This window comes from Branchiostoma floridae, chromosome 12 (assembly GCF_000003815.2).
Source record: "Branchiostoma floridae strain S238N-H82 chromosome 12, Bfl_VNyyK, whole genome shotgun sequence".
Taxonomy (NCBI): domain Eukaryota; kingdom Metazoa; phylum Chordata; class Leptocardii; order Amphioxiformes; family Branchiostomatidae; genus Branchiostoma; species Branchiostoma floridae.
The window spans coordinates 7,772,001-7,787,651 of record NC_049990.1 but is presented as its reverse complement, the minus strand read 5'-3'; the positions used below and the strand labels follow the sequence as shown (position 1 = coordinate 7,787,651).

Below are 15,651 nucleotides of genomic sequence, written 5' to 3'. Positions count from 1 at the left end.
CGAACCATTTGGCATGTTCAGTTCGCCGGCGCTTGAACACCACTGATACACAGCCTTGACTATTGATGCCCAAAGGCCTTGCTGGTCCTGATACTTTGGCTTGCGCTACAATCAGTTGAAAATATTCTGATATGATAATTTTGTAAGCGAACGTAATGTACTAACCTCACCATTAGTAAGGACGCCTCCTCGTGTTTAAAGCTGCTTTGCTCTGTGCTGTGCGCAAGATCAATTCATCATCAGCTGAACACAACGTGTCAAACGTCACGTGTGTCACGTCGCTTTACTGTTCTGTCTCACAGTTTTCTGCACTTTTGCCCTTGTTGTCACGCGAAGCGTCCGTGACCCTTGGGTAACCTTAACCTGTCATGACTCGAGTTCTTACTTTTAATAAGTATATAAATATATATAAATATATATAAATATATATAAATATATATAAATATATATAAATATATATATATATATATGTAGGTGTGTGTGTGTGTGTGTGTGTATCAAATGTAATTCTTATAACATTGTGCTGTGAAGTTAGGTAAAACTAGTTACAACAAGAGTTCGTAGACCTCATACCTCCATGAAATATTCTGATTATGCAAATGACTTTCACATTTGCATAATTTATGCTTTCTTCTGTACACCTTTCACTAACGTACACAGGTCACAGTGTTGACAGCCCAATCATTTACTACACGTACTAAGAAGAATTAGGACACTTTCAAATTGATTATGCAAATTAGGGACTTATTTACATGATTAGTATCTGCTTAACTTCCGCCTGCCACAAACTACATAGGTAACATGTAGTTGAGTCCTATATTGGAAAACACTGTAAATATAGATTCTCCTCATTAAGTATGCAAATTAAGTCCAAATTTGCATAATTTTGATTTCACTATGTACATCTCTGCCACAGGTACCTGCATACCAAATATCATGGAAATCCATCATTCCTATGTTCCGTTATGCTTCTTGGAAGATTTTGACAAAAATGCTCCTGCAGTTCCACAGCAAGCCGCTAGGGGGCCCAAACATACACCACTTCTTCCTTACATCACAAGCTATCTGCCACCAAAAAATCAAGACCATAGCATGTCCAGGTCAAAAGACACAAAAAAATTGAAATTCTGCTGCAGTACCAAGGTCACACACCAGGGGGCCCAAAATTCACCTTGACCTTCGTCTTCCCAACCCCTAACCACATACCAAATATCATCGTAGTCCATCCAGAGGTTCTCAAGTTATGATGTCCACAAATATACAAATATCTGGAAACACAAACAGACACACTCAAAACTATACCTCCATTTTTCATGGAGGTAATTATAGTAACACTACTATGTTCAGGGAGTTTCCGGGAAGACGGTATTGAAAAAAAAAAGGATTTTTTCAGCTCAAGTAATTGATCGGAGCTAAACAATGCATATATCCTTTCTTGGGAATAACGTCGACTTACTTATTTCATTTGTTACACTTAATGAACTAGACGCCCAATAAAGCTTATTTGTAAGACTCACTTTCATCGCGCTGTTGTCTTTTATCTTTTGTTGCTACCAACGTGTGCCAACTGTACTACCGACTCTTGTACCGGATTGCACGGTCTAAACAGGTACGTAACACAAACGTGTATTAGACTTTAAAGTACTAAATTTAGTATTGACATGTGTTTATTTCATCAAGCAAACAAATAACAAACAAACAGCGGTGACATACAAACAAATACATGTTAGGTTTTTGACGCAATCATTTACGAAAATGAAACTGAGTACATTCACTGTGGGTTAACTTAGGATTTACATTACATCAGATTTCTCTTAAACACCTTTCACCTTCTAGCTATATGATCTCATCATAAATATTCAAAGACTAATAATAACATGTTGTTTCCTCTTTGTCAATGAGCGCACGGCCATATTACAATAGAAGTGACTAAAGGTATATGCACTGTCTTAAACTATGGTTTTGTCTTCTACCGCTAGTACATACTTGTCTTTTATATATACATTATATAGTTACCTGTATACTTTCCCACTGGTGATATGAATGAATGATGAATGAATGATTTTATTTTGTAAAAACGTTGCAGCTGGTGAGCTGAATTGCAATTTACTTACAGGAGTCATGCGTAGGTAGATAGAGCGATATGAAAACCCCAATGTATTTGTTTATACTGTCATTTTGACGGTTACACAGATCCGTCTCACACAAGTAAGGTGGTGCCCATCTCCGTTTTATAACTCTTGGGCCACACACTAAGTTAGTGCATTCACTACAAAACCAGGGTTACTTTGTCCTGAGTCAATCCTGACAGTTTCTCTACCGTCCCGCCCCAGATTTCTGAAGGCCACCGCCTCAACTCCGTTCTGTTTGGGCTCACTGCGCCCGCCAGAAACAAGCGATAATGATTTCCCTGTTGTTGAACACGGAATGATGAAAAGCACAAGCACAGACAGAAGGATGAAAATGCCAGCCGCGTAGAAGGACATGCCGTAGTTGCCTGTTGCGTCATATAGCCATCCTGAGTGAACGACAACAATGATCTATAACGTTAAGGACGCGTAAAGCATACATTGGTAGATAACACGCAACCTTTACGCATGTTTTAAGGAATGCTTATAGATTGGATTTTGTTCAGAGATATTAATTGTTCTGTGCATATCTATAACATATATATATATATATTGTTCACTTGATTTGGTCCAATATTAAAGCAGTGCATGGCTATCGGAGGCTGAAGCCGAAGTATGCTTTGTTAAACAGTGTAATACAGGAAATATTACAAGGTTTTCTTCATTCGCCGATGAGCAAAGTGTCACTGACGAAAAACACCGGATGGTTTCGTGACCATTTCCAAAATCATATCCAGTTTGGAGGTTCATCAGTTTGGGGGTTCCCAGAGGATGGCATACACTCAAATCAACCTGGTCTTAAGAAATGAGAACAGACAACAGTGACTGCTCCCAAGTGCTGCTCCTTACCTGCAATAGGTGGACCAAGCAGGTAGGCAGCCCCTTCGAAGACGAGCGCCCAGCCCAGCCCACTGGAGATCCGGGAAACGCTGCTGTATTCCCGCACCATCACGGCTATGAGTGTGTTGAAACTTCCCGAGAACAGTCCGTACAGCACCATGCACGCCACGAGCTCTGTGTACGTTTTACCGAACGGTATGGCGATGTTGAGTACGGCCATTCCCGTGTTGTTAACCATGTAGTAGTAGACCTTACTGATGTTTATTTTGTCCGACAGCAACCCGTGTAAAGGTCTTGACACTGCCTCGGAGATGCCCAAAACTGACAAGATAAAGGCGGCTGCTGTTTTCTCTATCCCGACGTTTTGAGCATGCGCTACAAGGTGCACAAAAATCATGGAGTTGCCCAGCGAGATTGCGAATAACGACACGCAGTACACGAGGAAGGGGCGATGTTTCAGTAAGGTCACGTCAAATGATTCCATGATTTTCTCACAGAAATGATGGGGTCTTTTCTTTGGTTCTGTGTCAGTAATACCCTGGGCTTCAATGTTGACATTTTCTTCTTTGCGATCATCTTTAAAATGTAAGGGTCTCATCAAGGCACCGCAGACGCAGCCGTTCAAAGCTGTGCCAGCGACAATCAGTAAAGCACCCCTCCACCCGAACTCATCTATGAGGAACTGGTAGAGTGGAGGAAACGCGAAAATGCCGATGCCCGTTCCGCATACTCCGATCCCATTGGCTGTGGCGTGCCGCTTGTCAAAGTAGCGTCCAACCATAGCCAGGCTTGGTGAGAACATCAGGGAAAAGCCAAATCCTAAAGAGGATATAACGACAAGCAAACCCGATGATTTGATTCGTAGGGAAAATGTCAGAGATGGATAAGCAATATTCAGCTGATTAGCATGCAAGTTCATGTGAGTCGGTAAAGCCCATTATGAAGGAATAAACTGCTCTTAAACTTACAAATTGGACTTACATGAATTTTCAACCAACTCGCTCAGTCTTCAGTGGTTGGCTGACTCAATCTCTGTGGACATGTGACTTTCCGCATGTGTGACGTCAGCAATGGGTCAAAAGTTGTCGGAAGTCGATACATCAGGGCGCACTATCCTGCTCTCAGTTGGGACGGGGGTCGGTATCGACTCCCGACAACATTTGATCAATTGGTGACGTCACATATGCGGAAATTCACGCGTCCAAAGTGATTGAATCTGGCAGTTGAGTCATTGCTGAAATCAAGACTACATCTATGCTTTTGTCTCTGGAATGTTGTAAAAATAATAAATCGACACAGACAAACACTGACCTGTAAGGATCCCCACGCTGAAGAACAGTTGTACCATCGTCTGTGCGAAGTAGCTGACGACAAGTCCGGCGGCGGAAATGACGCCCCCTGCCATGATCGCAGTACGGCAGCTGGTCAGGTTGCTCAAGGCACCAGCGAAGGGAGCTGTGATTGGATGCATTTTAGTTACGTATTTGATTAAGGCTAATGATTGGCAGAGTCAAATCAACTTCAAAACATTCAATGGTAGAATGGCAGTTTTTGCGACCGAACGTTAACGGGTTCAGTAATATTTTTTTTATACTTGCTTTAGTGATCATTGCACACATATTGCTTCCTAAATGCAAGAGGAATACTAGTATTTTGACATGCTTGAGTGTAAATAATTGCTGCTCGTTATCATATCCCATGCAAAAAGATGAAAAATAAAGTTATTCAGATATTTACTAAGTCACGGAAGGATTGTTAGAAAACATGGCACGTCAAAATACACGCCTGGGGTCCTAAACGACCCTGTTTAGATCTTTAGAGCTTGAGGGTTGCTGTAAGCTTCACTATGCCTCTAGTGTATGTTGTACATCATACTCACAAAACATCAAGACGGAAGCCCCTAGGATAGAGCTGATGAATGACGTTATCCCCGCACTCTCCTGGAAAACCTCCCGGAACTCTGCGTAGAACACTCCGAAAGACTTCATGTTCCCAATCGTCAGCATGTTGACGAAGAATGTGCTGGCGACCACCATCCAACCCCACCCGCCGTCCGGGGGGCTGTTAACGGATCGCACTTTGGGCATTTCGTCGATATGATAGTACACAGTGCTCAGCTCTTTCTATATGAAAGAGAAAACATTGTATCAGTACGCAGCAAAATGTGATCGGAAATTTCGCAAACGAGCAATGCATGTCTGACCCTTTAATACGTTTTTGACAAGGCGCGACGTAATTTGGCGAACTCCCGCATAGTTCATACAACGAGCTTCAAAACACAATGCTTTTGGCAAAGGTGCTTGTCTGAAGTACGGTCTGACTCAACTACGTCGTAAGTAACCATGGCCTGACTAAAATCGCTCTCCTAGCCCGATAGTTACCGTCCCTCATTAAGTTAAACCCAGCCAGCGAGAGATTGTGTAAACACATCTAGTAACAACCGAAACTACGTATTTTCAGCCATACTGCGACAAAGTTGGACTACAACGTCTTCCTCCACCAATTTGTACACCACCTTGACACATAACATTTTGTATTCTCCCCCAATACGCTAAACTGAAAACAAGATAGCTTAACTTGGATCGAACGTATCGCCATTATGAAAAGCAGAAGAACTCCCCGAGGGTAAGGTTTTGTCGTTTTCATGATAGATATTAATCAGGAGACATTGGTACATGTTTTCTAACAGCTACGCATATCTGTAGTAACTTGCATGCTATGTATGAAGCTTTTCAAACCCTGTTCACATCGACAGAAGACAACCTTCATTTCTTCACCTATAATCTACACAGTAAATATATTCCCACCTGTGAGACAAAGTTGTTGACAACGTTAGAGATCTTCAAGCTCACAATGCTGACCTGCCCGTGCCACACCCTTGGACTGCCTGTAGATGCTATCTAACTGGTTAATTTGACTCTACACTTTGACTTGACTTGAGGTAAAAGTTCAACCGCTGACGTGGGAAACGTATATGCTCATTGTGCAAATAACTGGAATAATGAAATGTAAATGCGCCGTATTCCATAAAGTGACTCTTAAACTATTTTCCTCCAGAAGAGATTGCTATTTTCTATAAAAGACCACATCTTTATGCACACAAAATCGATCAGTCCTCGCTGGTCCTGATACATTTGGTTGCGTTACAATCAGTTGAAATATATTCTGATTTTGTAAGCGAACGTAATGCACTCACCATTATAAGGAGGTCTCCCCATGTTCCTAAGCTGCCATTGCCTGTGCTCTGCCGCAAGACTGATTCATCTTCAGCTGAACACAACATGTCACACGTCACGTGTGTCACATGGCTTTACTCTTCTACCCCACAGTTTTCTGCACTTTTGCCCTTGTTGTCACGCGATGACCCTTGTGTAACCTTAACCTGTCACGACTCGAGTTCTTACTTTTAGTAACTTAGTATACGAGTATATGAGCGTTTTGTTCTTGATAACAACATCAAATCATGTATCCTTATAGAAAAGTATAGTGAAGTTAGGTAAAACTGGTTACTCACAATAGTAACACTATTGTTTACATTTCAGGGTGTTTCGGAGAAGACGGTATTAAAAAAAAGAATTTCAGCTCAAGTAATTGATCGGAGCTCAACAATGCAGATATCCTTTCCTGGGAAAAACGTTGACTTACTGATTTCATTTGTTACACTTCACGAACCAGACGCCCAATAAAGCTTATTTGTAAGACTCATTCTCAGCACGTTGTTGTCTGTTGTGACTAACGTAACAGTACTACCAACTCTTGTACCGTAACACATAACGTTAGTTATATTAACACATCTTGGGATCCAGTCTTGGTAGAAACAGACACAGAATTGGCTTACGATAAATTTCTTCATACTTTCACTTTACTCTTTGACGAATCATTTCCAATGAAAACAGCAAAAATCGGCCAACGTTCCCACAGAAAACCTTGGTTGACCCGTGGCCTGCTCAAATCAATTAAGAAGAAAAGCAAACTCTATATGAAATACGTCAAAAACCAAACCCCCCTGAGCGAAAGTACATACAAAGAATACAAAAATAAACTAACTCATTTATCAAGAATTGCTAAAAGAATTATTACCACGGAAAATTTACGGAAGCGTCGAAAAATGTAAAGCAAACTTGGAATTTAGTTAACAATTTATTAAGTCGCTGTGATAAATCTAAAGCTGCCCCTCACAAGTTACAAACTGAAGCACAAGCTATCACAGATAAAAATAAGATGTGTGAAGAATTTAATGATTTTTTTTCAACGGTTAATGTAGTTCCTACCTTGGAAAGCAAAATACCAAACGCGGCAAAGGATCCTCTCGATTACATCAATACTCATTTGAAAAGTAAACTAACGTCATTTGAACCACCTTCTACAGCTGAAGTTCTAGATATAGTACGAAATCTGAAAGATTCCGCTGCCGGACACGACGAAATCAGTGCGAAGATGCTAAAAATTTCCCTACCTTATGTTATTGGTCCTCTTGTACATACATTAACTTTATCTATCCAGAACGGCGTGGTCCCTAAGTCAACGAAAATTGCTAAAGTCATTCCCATATATAAAAGCAACGATCCAACCTCAGTTAGTAATTACCGCCCAATTTCAGTTCTACCATGTATATCTAAGGTGCTCGAAAAACTAGTTTATAACCGCCTTCTAAAACATCTAAATGAAAATAATATCTTGTACAAGCATCAGTATGGATTCCGTAAGGGCTACTCCGCCTCAATGGCACTTATTCACTTAATTGACAAGATTTCGACAGCGATAGATAATAAGGAGTTCCCTTTAGGAATTTTCCTCGACCTGTCCAAGGCTTTTGATACCGTAAATCATTCCATCCTACTGAAGAAACTTACAAAATACGGCATTAATGACTCCGCAATAAAATGGTTTTCCTCATATCTTTCCGACAGACAACAATATGTAAGTATACATGATACTCGATCAACAATGAAAGCAATACAGTGTGGCGTACCTCAAGGTTCGATCCTTGGACCTCTGTTATTCCTTATATATATCAATGACTTCGCTGAAGCTTCATCGACTATTTTCTTTCTCTTGTTTGCTGATGACTCCAACCTTTTTCTTTCACACTCCAAGTTTGAAACCCTAGTGGAACTAGCTAATCAAGAATTAAAAAAAGTCATCACCTGGTTTGAGGCAAACAAACTATCAGTTAATGCTAAAAAGACTTACTACCTTATTTTCAGCAATAGAAATAAAACTTATGATATAAATGCGAAACTATTTCTAAAAAATCTACCCCTGTCTCAAGTGTCTCAAGCAAAGTTCCTAGGCATTATCATAGATGATCGTCTGACCTGGAAATCACATATAGATATGATAAGTAAAAAAAATATCAAAAACCATCGGTATTGTTGGGAAAATTAAACATCTTCTCTCACAAAAAAACCATTACCACCATATATAATAGCTTGATATGTCCATATTTAACCTACGGTAATATTGTCTGGGGATCAACTTACAACACTACATTGCAGCCCCTAAGACTTCTTCAAAAAAGATTTGCCCGCATCACAACTGGATCCCACTTCTACGCCCATTCAGAGCCACTATTTACGAAGCTTAGGAGTCCGACAGCGGAAATGACGCCACCTGCGATGATCGAAGTACGGCAGCTGGTCAGGTTGCTCAGAGCACCTGCGAAGGCAGCTGCAATTGGATGCATCGCAGTTACGTATTTGATTAAGGCTAATGTTTGGCAGATTCAAATCAACTAAGTCACCGAAGGATTGTTAGAAAACATTTTCAAATGGTTCGTCAAAATATACGCCTGGGGTCCTAAACGACCCTGTTGGGAGCTTGAGGGTTGCCGTAAGCTTCAAGATGCCTCTAGTTTATGTTGTACATCATACTCACAAAACATCAAGACGGAAGCCCCTAGGATAGAGCTGATGAAGGACGTTATCCCCGCACTCTCCTGGAAAACCTCCCGGAACTCTGCGTAGAACACTCCGAAAGACTTCATGTTCCCAATCGTCAGCATGTTGACGAAGAATGTGCTGGTGACCACCATCCAACCCCACCCGCCGTCCGGGGGGCTGTTAACGGATCGCACTTTTGGCATTTCGTCGATATGATGCTACGGTAGAAGCCGCTCCATTGCACGGTCTATTTGCCAGTGAATTTGGTGCAATTATCCGAATGGTGCAATAATGCGAAGTTATCTAGCTGGACCACACCGGTTTGGGATTTTGGGATTCTGTGCAGTTAACAGAAGTGTGTGTTAATACTGGCTTCTACTGTAGTAGTATACAACAGCTCTTTCTACATGAGGAAAAAAGAGAAAACATCGTATCAATACGTAGCCAAATTGCGCTGGGAAATTTTGCAAACGAGCGGGGCATGTCTGACCCTTACCTCTTCCTTCGTGACCTCAATGAAAAGTGACCTGAAGGTCGATTAAATTTGTCCTTCAAAGTTCAAACAACAATCAAAACAAAATTGTGTATAAAGCCCAGATGACTTCGAGGTTAGATGAAAAAATATGATAGCTTCTATTCTACAGTCAGGCCCTACCATGCACCAATTTGAAAATTTAGAAAAAAAAGTCGCAATTTCAGACGGCAAAGTGCGCCTGATAGCAATTTGACGCAGTTCAGTTGTATGAAGCGGCGGACCAACGTTGTTACAATGTTGACTGATGTCACTCTGGCTATTCTACTGTACCAAATGGATCAGAAGTTAATCGTCGGTCATTTAGCTACAGGGTTCTTCCTTCGCACAACAGACTTACGCCTAACTCTTAGCCAGAGTGTCTTCAAGAAACTTACGGTTGTCTATCTGTTAACGTTTCACCTTACCTTAACACCTTAACAGTTCCTGTCGTGCCTTGAGGGAACATCGGGCCGACTCAAGCAAATGCCCTGCGTCTTGCTCCTTTTGACTGATCCACGAGTAGTCCTTGGTCTGCGACCTCATCACGAGCTGTCCCAACATCCAATCCGCCAGGTCTTCCACTGTTCCGTCGCCTGTTTTTCTTTCAACCCTTTCTTTCTACAAGAGTAACACGAGCCAAAGGTTACCTCCGGTTACCACTGGATCACGAGCCTGACTATCACTTAGTCTAGTTTTTCTACATTCCGAGTCTTGCCTGGCGTCCCCGAATGGCCCCCGAGGCATCGATCTGCGGTTGAAAGGTCATGGTCATGTGTTCTTTGTTGGTTGCAAAGGTGTTAAGAGGCACTATTAATGATAAATGGACAAAGGGACAATTTATAACGGTAAGCTAATTGTTGATATTAAGATCTACAAATTGAACTATTGTACCGTAATTCATTATATTTCAGCCATACCATAGGTATGGTGAAATATATTGTATTCGTAATGTTTCTTTCTTTCTTTCTTTCTTTCTTTCTCCTGTCAAATCTTCAGAACACGGTATCTCCCTTGTTCCTCAACCGAATGACTTGAAATTTGGCACAAGGGTAGAGTGGGCCAATACCCTCGGACGTTTTTTTTCATTTTTTCCATATCTGTCTCTTAAATGATTTTATTAAGGTTTTTTGGTCATCTTAAGACCAAAACTGTATATTTGGGCCCCCTGTACCCTGGTATTATAACCGAATGAGCTGAAATTTGGTACAGATGTGCCTTGATAAGTCCCCCATATAGATTCAATATCAGTTTTGGTGTACAGTATAACGAAATACTTATTTTTGCGATTTTTTGGTCATTTTTTTTTACCAAAAAAGGACACTTTTTGCTCCTGTACCTTGGTTTTAGAACCGGATGACCTGAATTAGGAGTGCCCTAGACATATGCGCACATGGATTCAATAACACTTGAGGCATACGGTACAATAAAATGCTCAATTTTGCGATTATTTGGCCATTTTATGACCAAAAAGTACACTTTTGGCTATTGTGCTCTGGTTTTAAAACCAAATGACCTAAATTTTGGTAAAAGGGTGCACTAGATATTCATTCAAATGACACATGTATAATTTTTGTCATAGACTACGTCAAAATGATATATTTGGGGATTTTTTTGTCATTTTCCAATAGCCAGAGGGGTCAATGACCTTAAGGTCGTTGACCCCCAGCTGCAGATTGGACCTACTGGCATATATGTCTATTTAATCTAATTAGATAGGTAACCAATCACTTAGCCTGAATCTATATCCTAAAGAGGGGGGGGTGGCAGCCAATCAGCGAGCCCGGTGTTATCTGGAAGAGTCCATTCTTACACGGAGGGGTTCGTTTTTTTTTTTTTAAATTCATCATTGGACTGGTGAAGTCTTTCAGTGGATGCATTTTTGGACAGGTCTATTTTGCAATTTTACAGAATGTGTGCTGGAAGAGTCTATTCTCGCACGGAGGGGGGATTTTTCAAAATTCATATTTTGGACTTTGGTGACTTCTAGTTTGTCAAAGTCTTTCAGTAGGGTTATTTTTGGACTGGTCTAATTTGCAATTTTACATGGGTGTTCTGGAAGAGTCCATTCTTGCATAGAGGGGGCTTTTTTTTTAAATCCATTTTTTGGACTTCAGTGATTATGTCAAAGTCCTATTTTAGCGGATGTATTTTTGGACTGCTCTACTTTACATGGAAGAGTCCATTTTTCGCACACGGAAGGGGGATTTTTTCAAATTCAGTTTTGAACGGGTGATGATTCAAGAATTCAATTTTAGTGGAAGTGTTTTTAGACTGGTCTATTATACCTTTTTATGCACTGGGACCTTTTTTGCTAAATTCAATTTTGGATTTGGTTTCTTATTCAAAAGGCCAAGGTTTCAGTGGGAGTATTTCTGGACTGGTCTATTGTGCAAATTCACATAGGGTGCACTGGAGTCCATTCTTGAACGGGGGAATTTTGTAAGACTCATTTTTGGGTTAAACCGTCATTAGTAAAAGTGATTTTTCAAATGGGTGATTTTGAAATAGCCTATTGTTGCATGGGGAGGGAGATGGCTGAAATATGCTGTATTTGCTCTCAAGCAAATGTCGGCCTTTCTAGTTGTTAATCTCTCTTTAACAAGTTGGTAAAAAGGCCGATGGTGTTGATAAGATGTTTCTGTCAATAAAAAAATTCCCATTATTGACAAGATGCTGCTGACATTTTTGCACTTTTGTCAAGAGTAAATTTGTTAGGAACCATCAAGAATGATTGAAGACCTTTATTGTACATATTACCCATGGGGTTAAGTACAGGTCGCAACAAATGAATAGTTGACAGATACATGGAATATGTACAATGTCAACAAACACAATCATATTTTACTAAGTGAATTCGACTTCTCTTACGCTTCTTTGTGATACTGAAAATTTTGTGATACTGAAAATTATGAGCATTCTTCACAGCCTTTGGTAATATCGGTCCTGTCGACACTGACCTCTCATTGACCCCTAACCCTGAAGATGATCCTGTAGGAAGGTTAAAAAAAAGGATGAAAGTGGATTGAATTCGAACCACCGCTAAATATATCAACAATTCATCAAATAGGAGCAGATGATTCCAACTATTTCTACACATACTGCCACTAATCATCTTTTACTAATAGCCATGGCAAAAAAAATGTACACAACCATGGATATTGAAAATGAATTAAACATTCAGATACTTTTATTGCACAAGAATACGTACTTGCCACAATTAATAATGACAGAAAAATATATCAATTACAGGATACACAAATCTTATATTTGCCTGAGATATCTTAATCATAATTTATAGCTGACATGTTGTATTCTCTTTCTACTTTTACAACTTTGTTTCTACCCGATATATTTCCTGATGTGGGTTTCCTTGGCACACTTGACTGTAAAATATATAACCATATACAAAACATGTGGAATTCCCGGAAAGGCATAACAAAATTCTCCATATTTTGTGACAGATAAAAATATTCTCTACAAATAAAGCAGTAATCCACTGATTTGGAACAAAAGGTAGATATAAAAAAAATCAAAAAATATTAGTAAAATCACTAACGACATGATACAAATCTTTAAAAGTTTAGCAATTTCTATAAGGTATTCTACCAACACAGATGCACTTTCATGCTATGATACAAATCTGTTTTTGCTGTTTTTCTTTTGGGTTGTCTCGCATAACTGGCCTTTGGGTGTCACACACCCGGTTTGTGCACTAGGTACAAGCTTTGTAAGACCAGACAGATTTGATCCACTCACACCAGACTTTTCGTTCAGTGTAGCAGGTTCTTTAATTTGCCATGTGGGGTTGGCACCATATATAGGGACTGACTAGTAACACTGTAAGGGGAAAGTTAACCTTACTGTGGACTAACTCTACTGGTCAATGATTCCCCTTTTGCTGAATCATACTCTCCAATCTCCCTGTTACGAAGGCCTGACTTTGACTTTGACTTTATTGACGATGAGACATGTCATTACATGGGTCTGACAGTTTTACGTCCAGCCTGCTTTAAATATTGATGCCCCATTCCCTGCTGGTCCTGATACATTTGGTTACAATCAGTTGAAGCACATTCTGAGATAATAATTTTGTATACTCAACAGACAGAGATTCGGCTCGGGATGGAAGACAACGAGAACAACACAAAATAGAAAAGCCGATAAATACGAAAAAAAACAGCTAGCTGTAACCGAACTTTTGCTTGAAGTTGAAGGGTAAATTGTGTAAACGAAGGTCAAGTTGTGCTCACCTCACCATTATAAAGACGCCTCCTTGTCACGGGTCTAAAGCTGCCACGCTCTGTGCTGTGCCGCAAGATCAATTCATCAGCTGAACACATCTTGTCAAACTCCAAGTGTATCACGTGGCTTAACTGTTTTGTCTCAGTTTTCTACACTTTTGCCCTTGTTGTCACGCGATGCGTCTGTGACCCTTGGGTAACCTTAAGATGCCATAGCTCGAGTTCTTAATTTTAGTATTATATATATATATATAGGATCGTCGTCTTGTTCTTAAAAACATTACATCAAATGTATTCTTATAAAAATGTAATGTGAACTTAAGCAAACCATTTACAATAGTACACTATTCAATAATTGTAGGGGACCTTGGAGAAGAGAGTATTGAAAAAACACATAAGAATTTTTTCAGCTCAAGTAATTGATCTGAGCTACATTATGCAGATATCCTTTCCAAGAGGATTTCCTCAACTCCTTTTCACCTCAGTCAAATGAGGAAAAAGACGAGAGCCTTTCCAACGGGCACAACATTGTGGCCTACTAGGGATTCGAACCAAGAAACTTTTGATTCTACGTCAACAAAGTCAACAACCCTGACCCTGAGACCACCTTGGCACATGTTACCTAATTAACCACATAAACTATTGACAAGGTTTATCACTTATGAAAGATCTAATAGTTTGACACATTAAAACTGTCTCAAGAAGACCATTAATTCCCTGAAAGCAGTATACTGTAGAGTTCTTGAAAGCATGATTGTTGACTCATTTGCACTTCTAGATCTATATATATGTATCACTTTCTTATTTTACTGCACTCTCCAAATAGACTACTATAGTGCTATCAAATAGATTGACATATACAATGTGGAAAGATATTTGAGACAAAATTCTCACTTCTTCAAAAACAATATGGCATTTTCCCACACAATGTCCTCATAGTGTGCAAGATGTAAGAATTAGTGAGAATGCTATACTGTTGTTTCCCTCTCTGTGAGAATCGGCTCTGTTACAGTTCCATCTATACTGTCTTTACTTATGTCTTGTGAAGGAGGATCATCTTCCGTGGTCTCTCCGTCAGGGTGTTCATGTTTGGCACACTTCTCGAAGAAGAGGACGCAGAGAGACGCGAGGATCATGGCTCCCGCGGAGTAGAACGAGACGTTGTAGTTCCCCGTGGCGTCGTACAGCCAGCCTGGATTGTGAAGGCAAAGAAATAGTCAGGAAACACAGAAAATTTGAGCTAAAATTAAAGTAAAATGTAAAGCAGTGACATCTTAGAATGGTTTATTCATATATGTGTCACAGTAGAGATCACGATCCAGTAGAATCGTCGATTCTCCTAGGAGAGATCGCGATCGGAGCTGGTCCTAGGGCCAACTCCGATCGGGATCTCTCCTAGGAGAATTGGCGATTCTACTAGTATAGATTACAATCGGGGTCTCACCTGAGATGAAGCATGATGTATTTTAAAGTAGATACTGTAAATGCATTTAAGTTTGAGGGGATTTAATTTTGTGGTAGCGGGAAAAAGGACTTTTTGCGGTGGTCTTAAGTTCGCGGTAGAACCATGCACTGTATTCTCTAACTGCCATGGAAAAATGTTTGCGGTGGTTTTAAGTTCACGGTGGTTTTAAGCAGCCTTATTATGTGGCTTGAATTTTCAGCAAAGCACACCAGGTTACCACTACTCTCTCGATACTATTATAGTGTTAGAATACCGATTTGTAATTCATGCCCTGGAACTTCTGACAGGAAACAGTTTGGAGAAGAAAGAAAGACTTTAAGGCTAATTTACCAAGCTGCCATACCTGCAATAGGTGCACCCAGTAGATATGCCACGCCTGATACCAAGCAATCCCATCCGATCCCGCTGGCCAGTCTGGCCACCCCGGTGTACTCTCTGACCAGCACTGCGATCAGGGCGTGGACACTCCCGAGAACAGTCCATAGCACACCATGTACACCACAAGCGAGGCATACGACGACAAAAAGGCACAAAGAGATTGCACAAGCCCACTCCAGCCACCCCTATCATGTAGACGTGA

General features: G+C 40.4%; 1 protein-coding gene across 1 annotated transcript; it reads right to left on the bottom strand.

Annotated features, from left to right (window-relative positions):
- Window positions 1–1,792: 1,792 nt before the first annotated feature.
- LOC118427686 (monocarboxylate transporter 13-like) lies at window positions 1,793–6,931 on the bottom strand. Its single transcript, XM_035837582.1, has 4 exons — window positions 4,849–6,931; window positions 4,281–4,424; window positions 2,979–3,788; window positions 1,793–2,518 (listed from the first exon to the last, which is right to left on the bottom strand). The coding sequence occupies exons 1-4, from the start codon at window positions 5,054–5,056 to the stop codon at window positions 2,253–2,255; spliced, it is 1,428 nt and encodes a 475-aa protein (XP_035693475.1). The 5' UTR covers window positions 5,057–6,931; the 3' UTR covers window positions 1,793–2,252.
- Window positions 6,932–15,651: the final 8,720 nt, after the last annotated feature.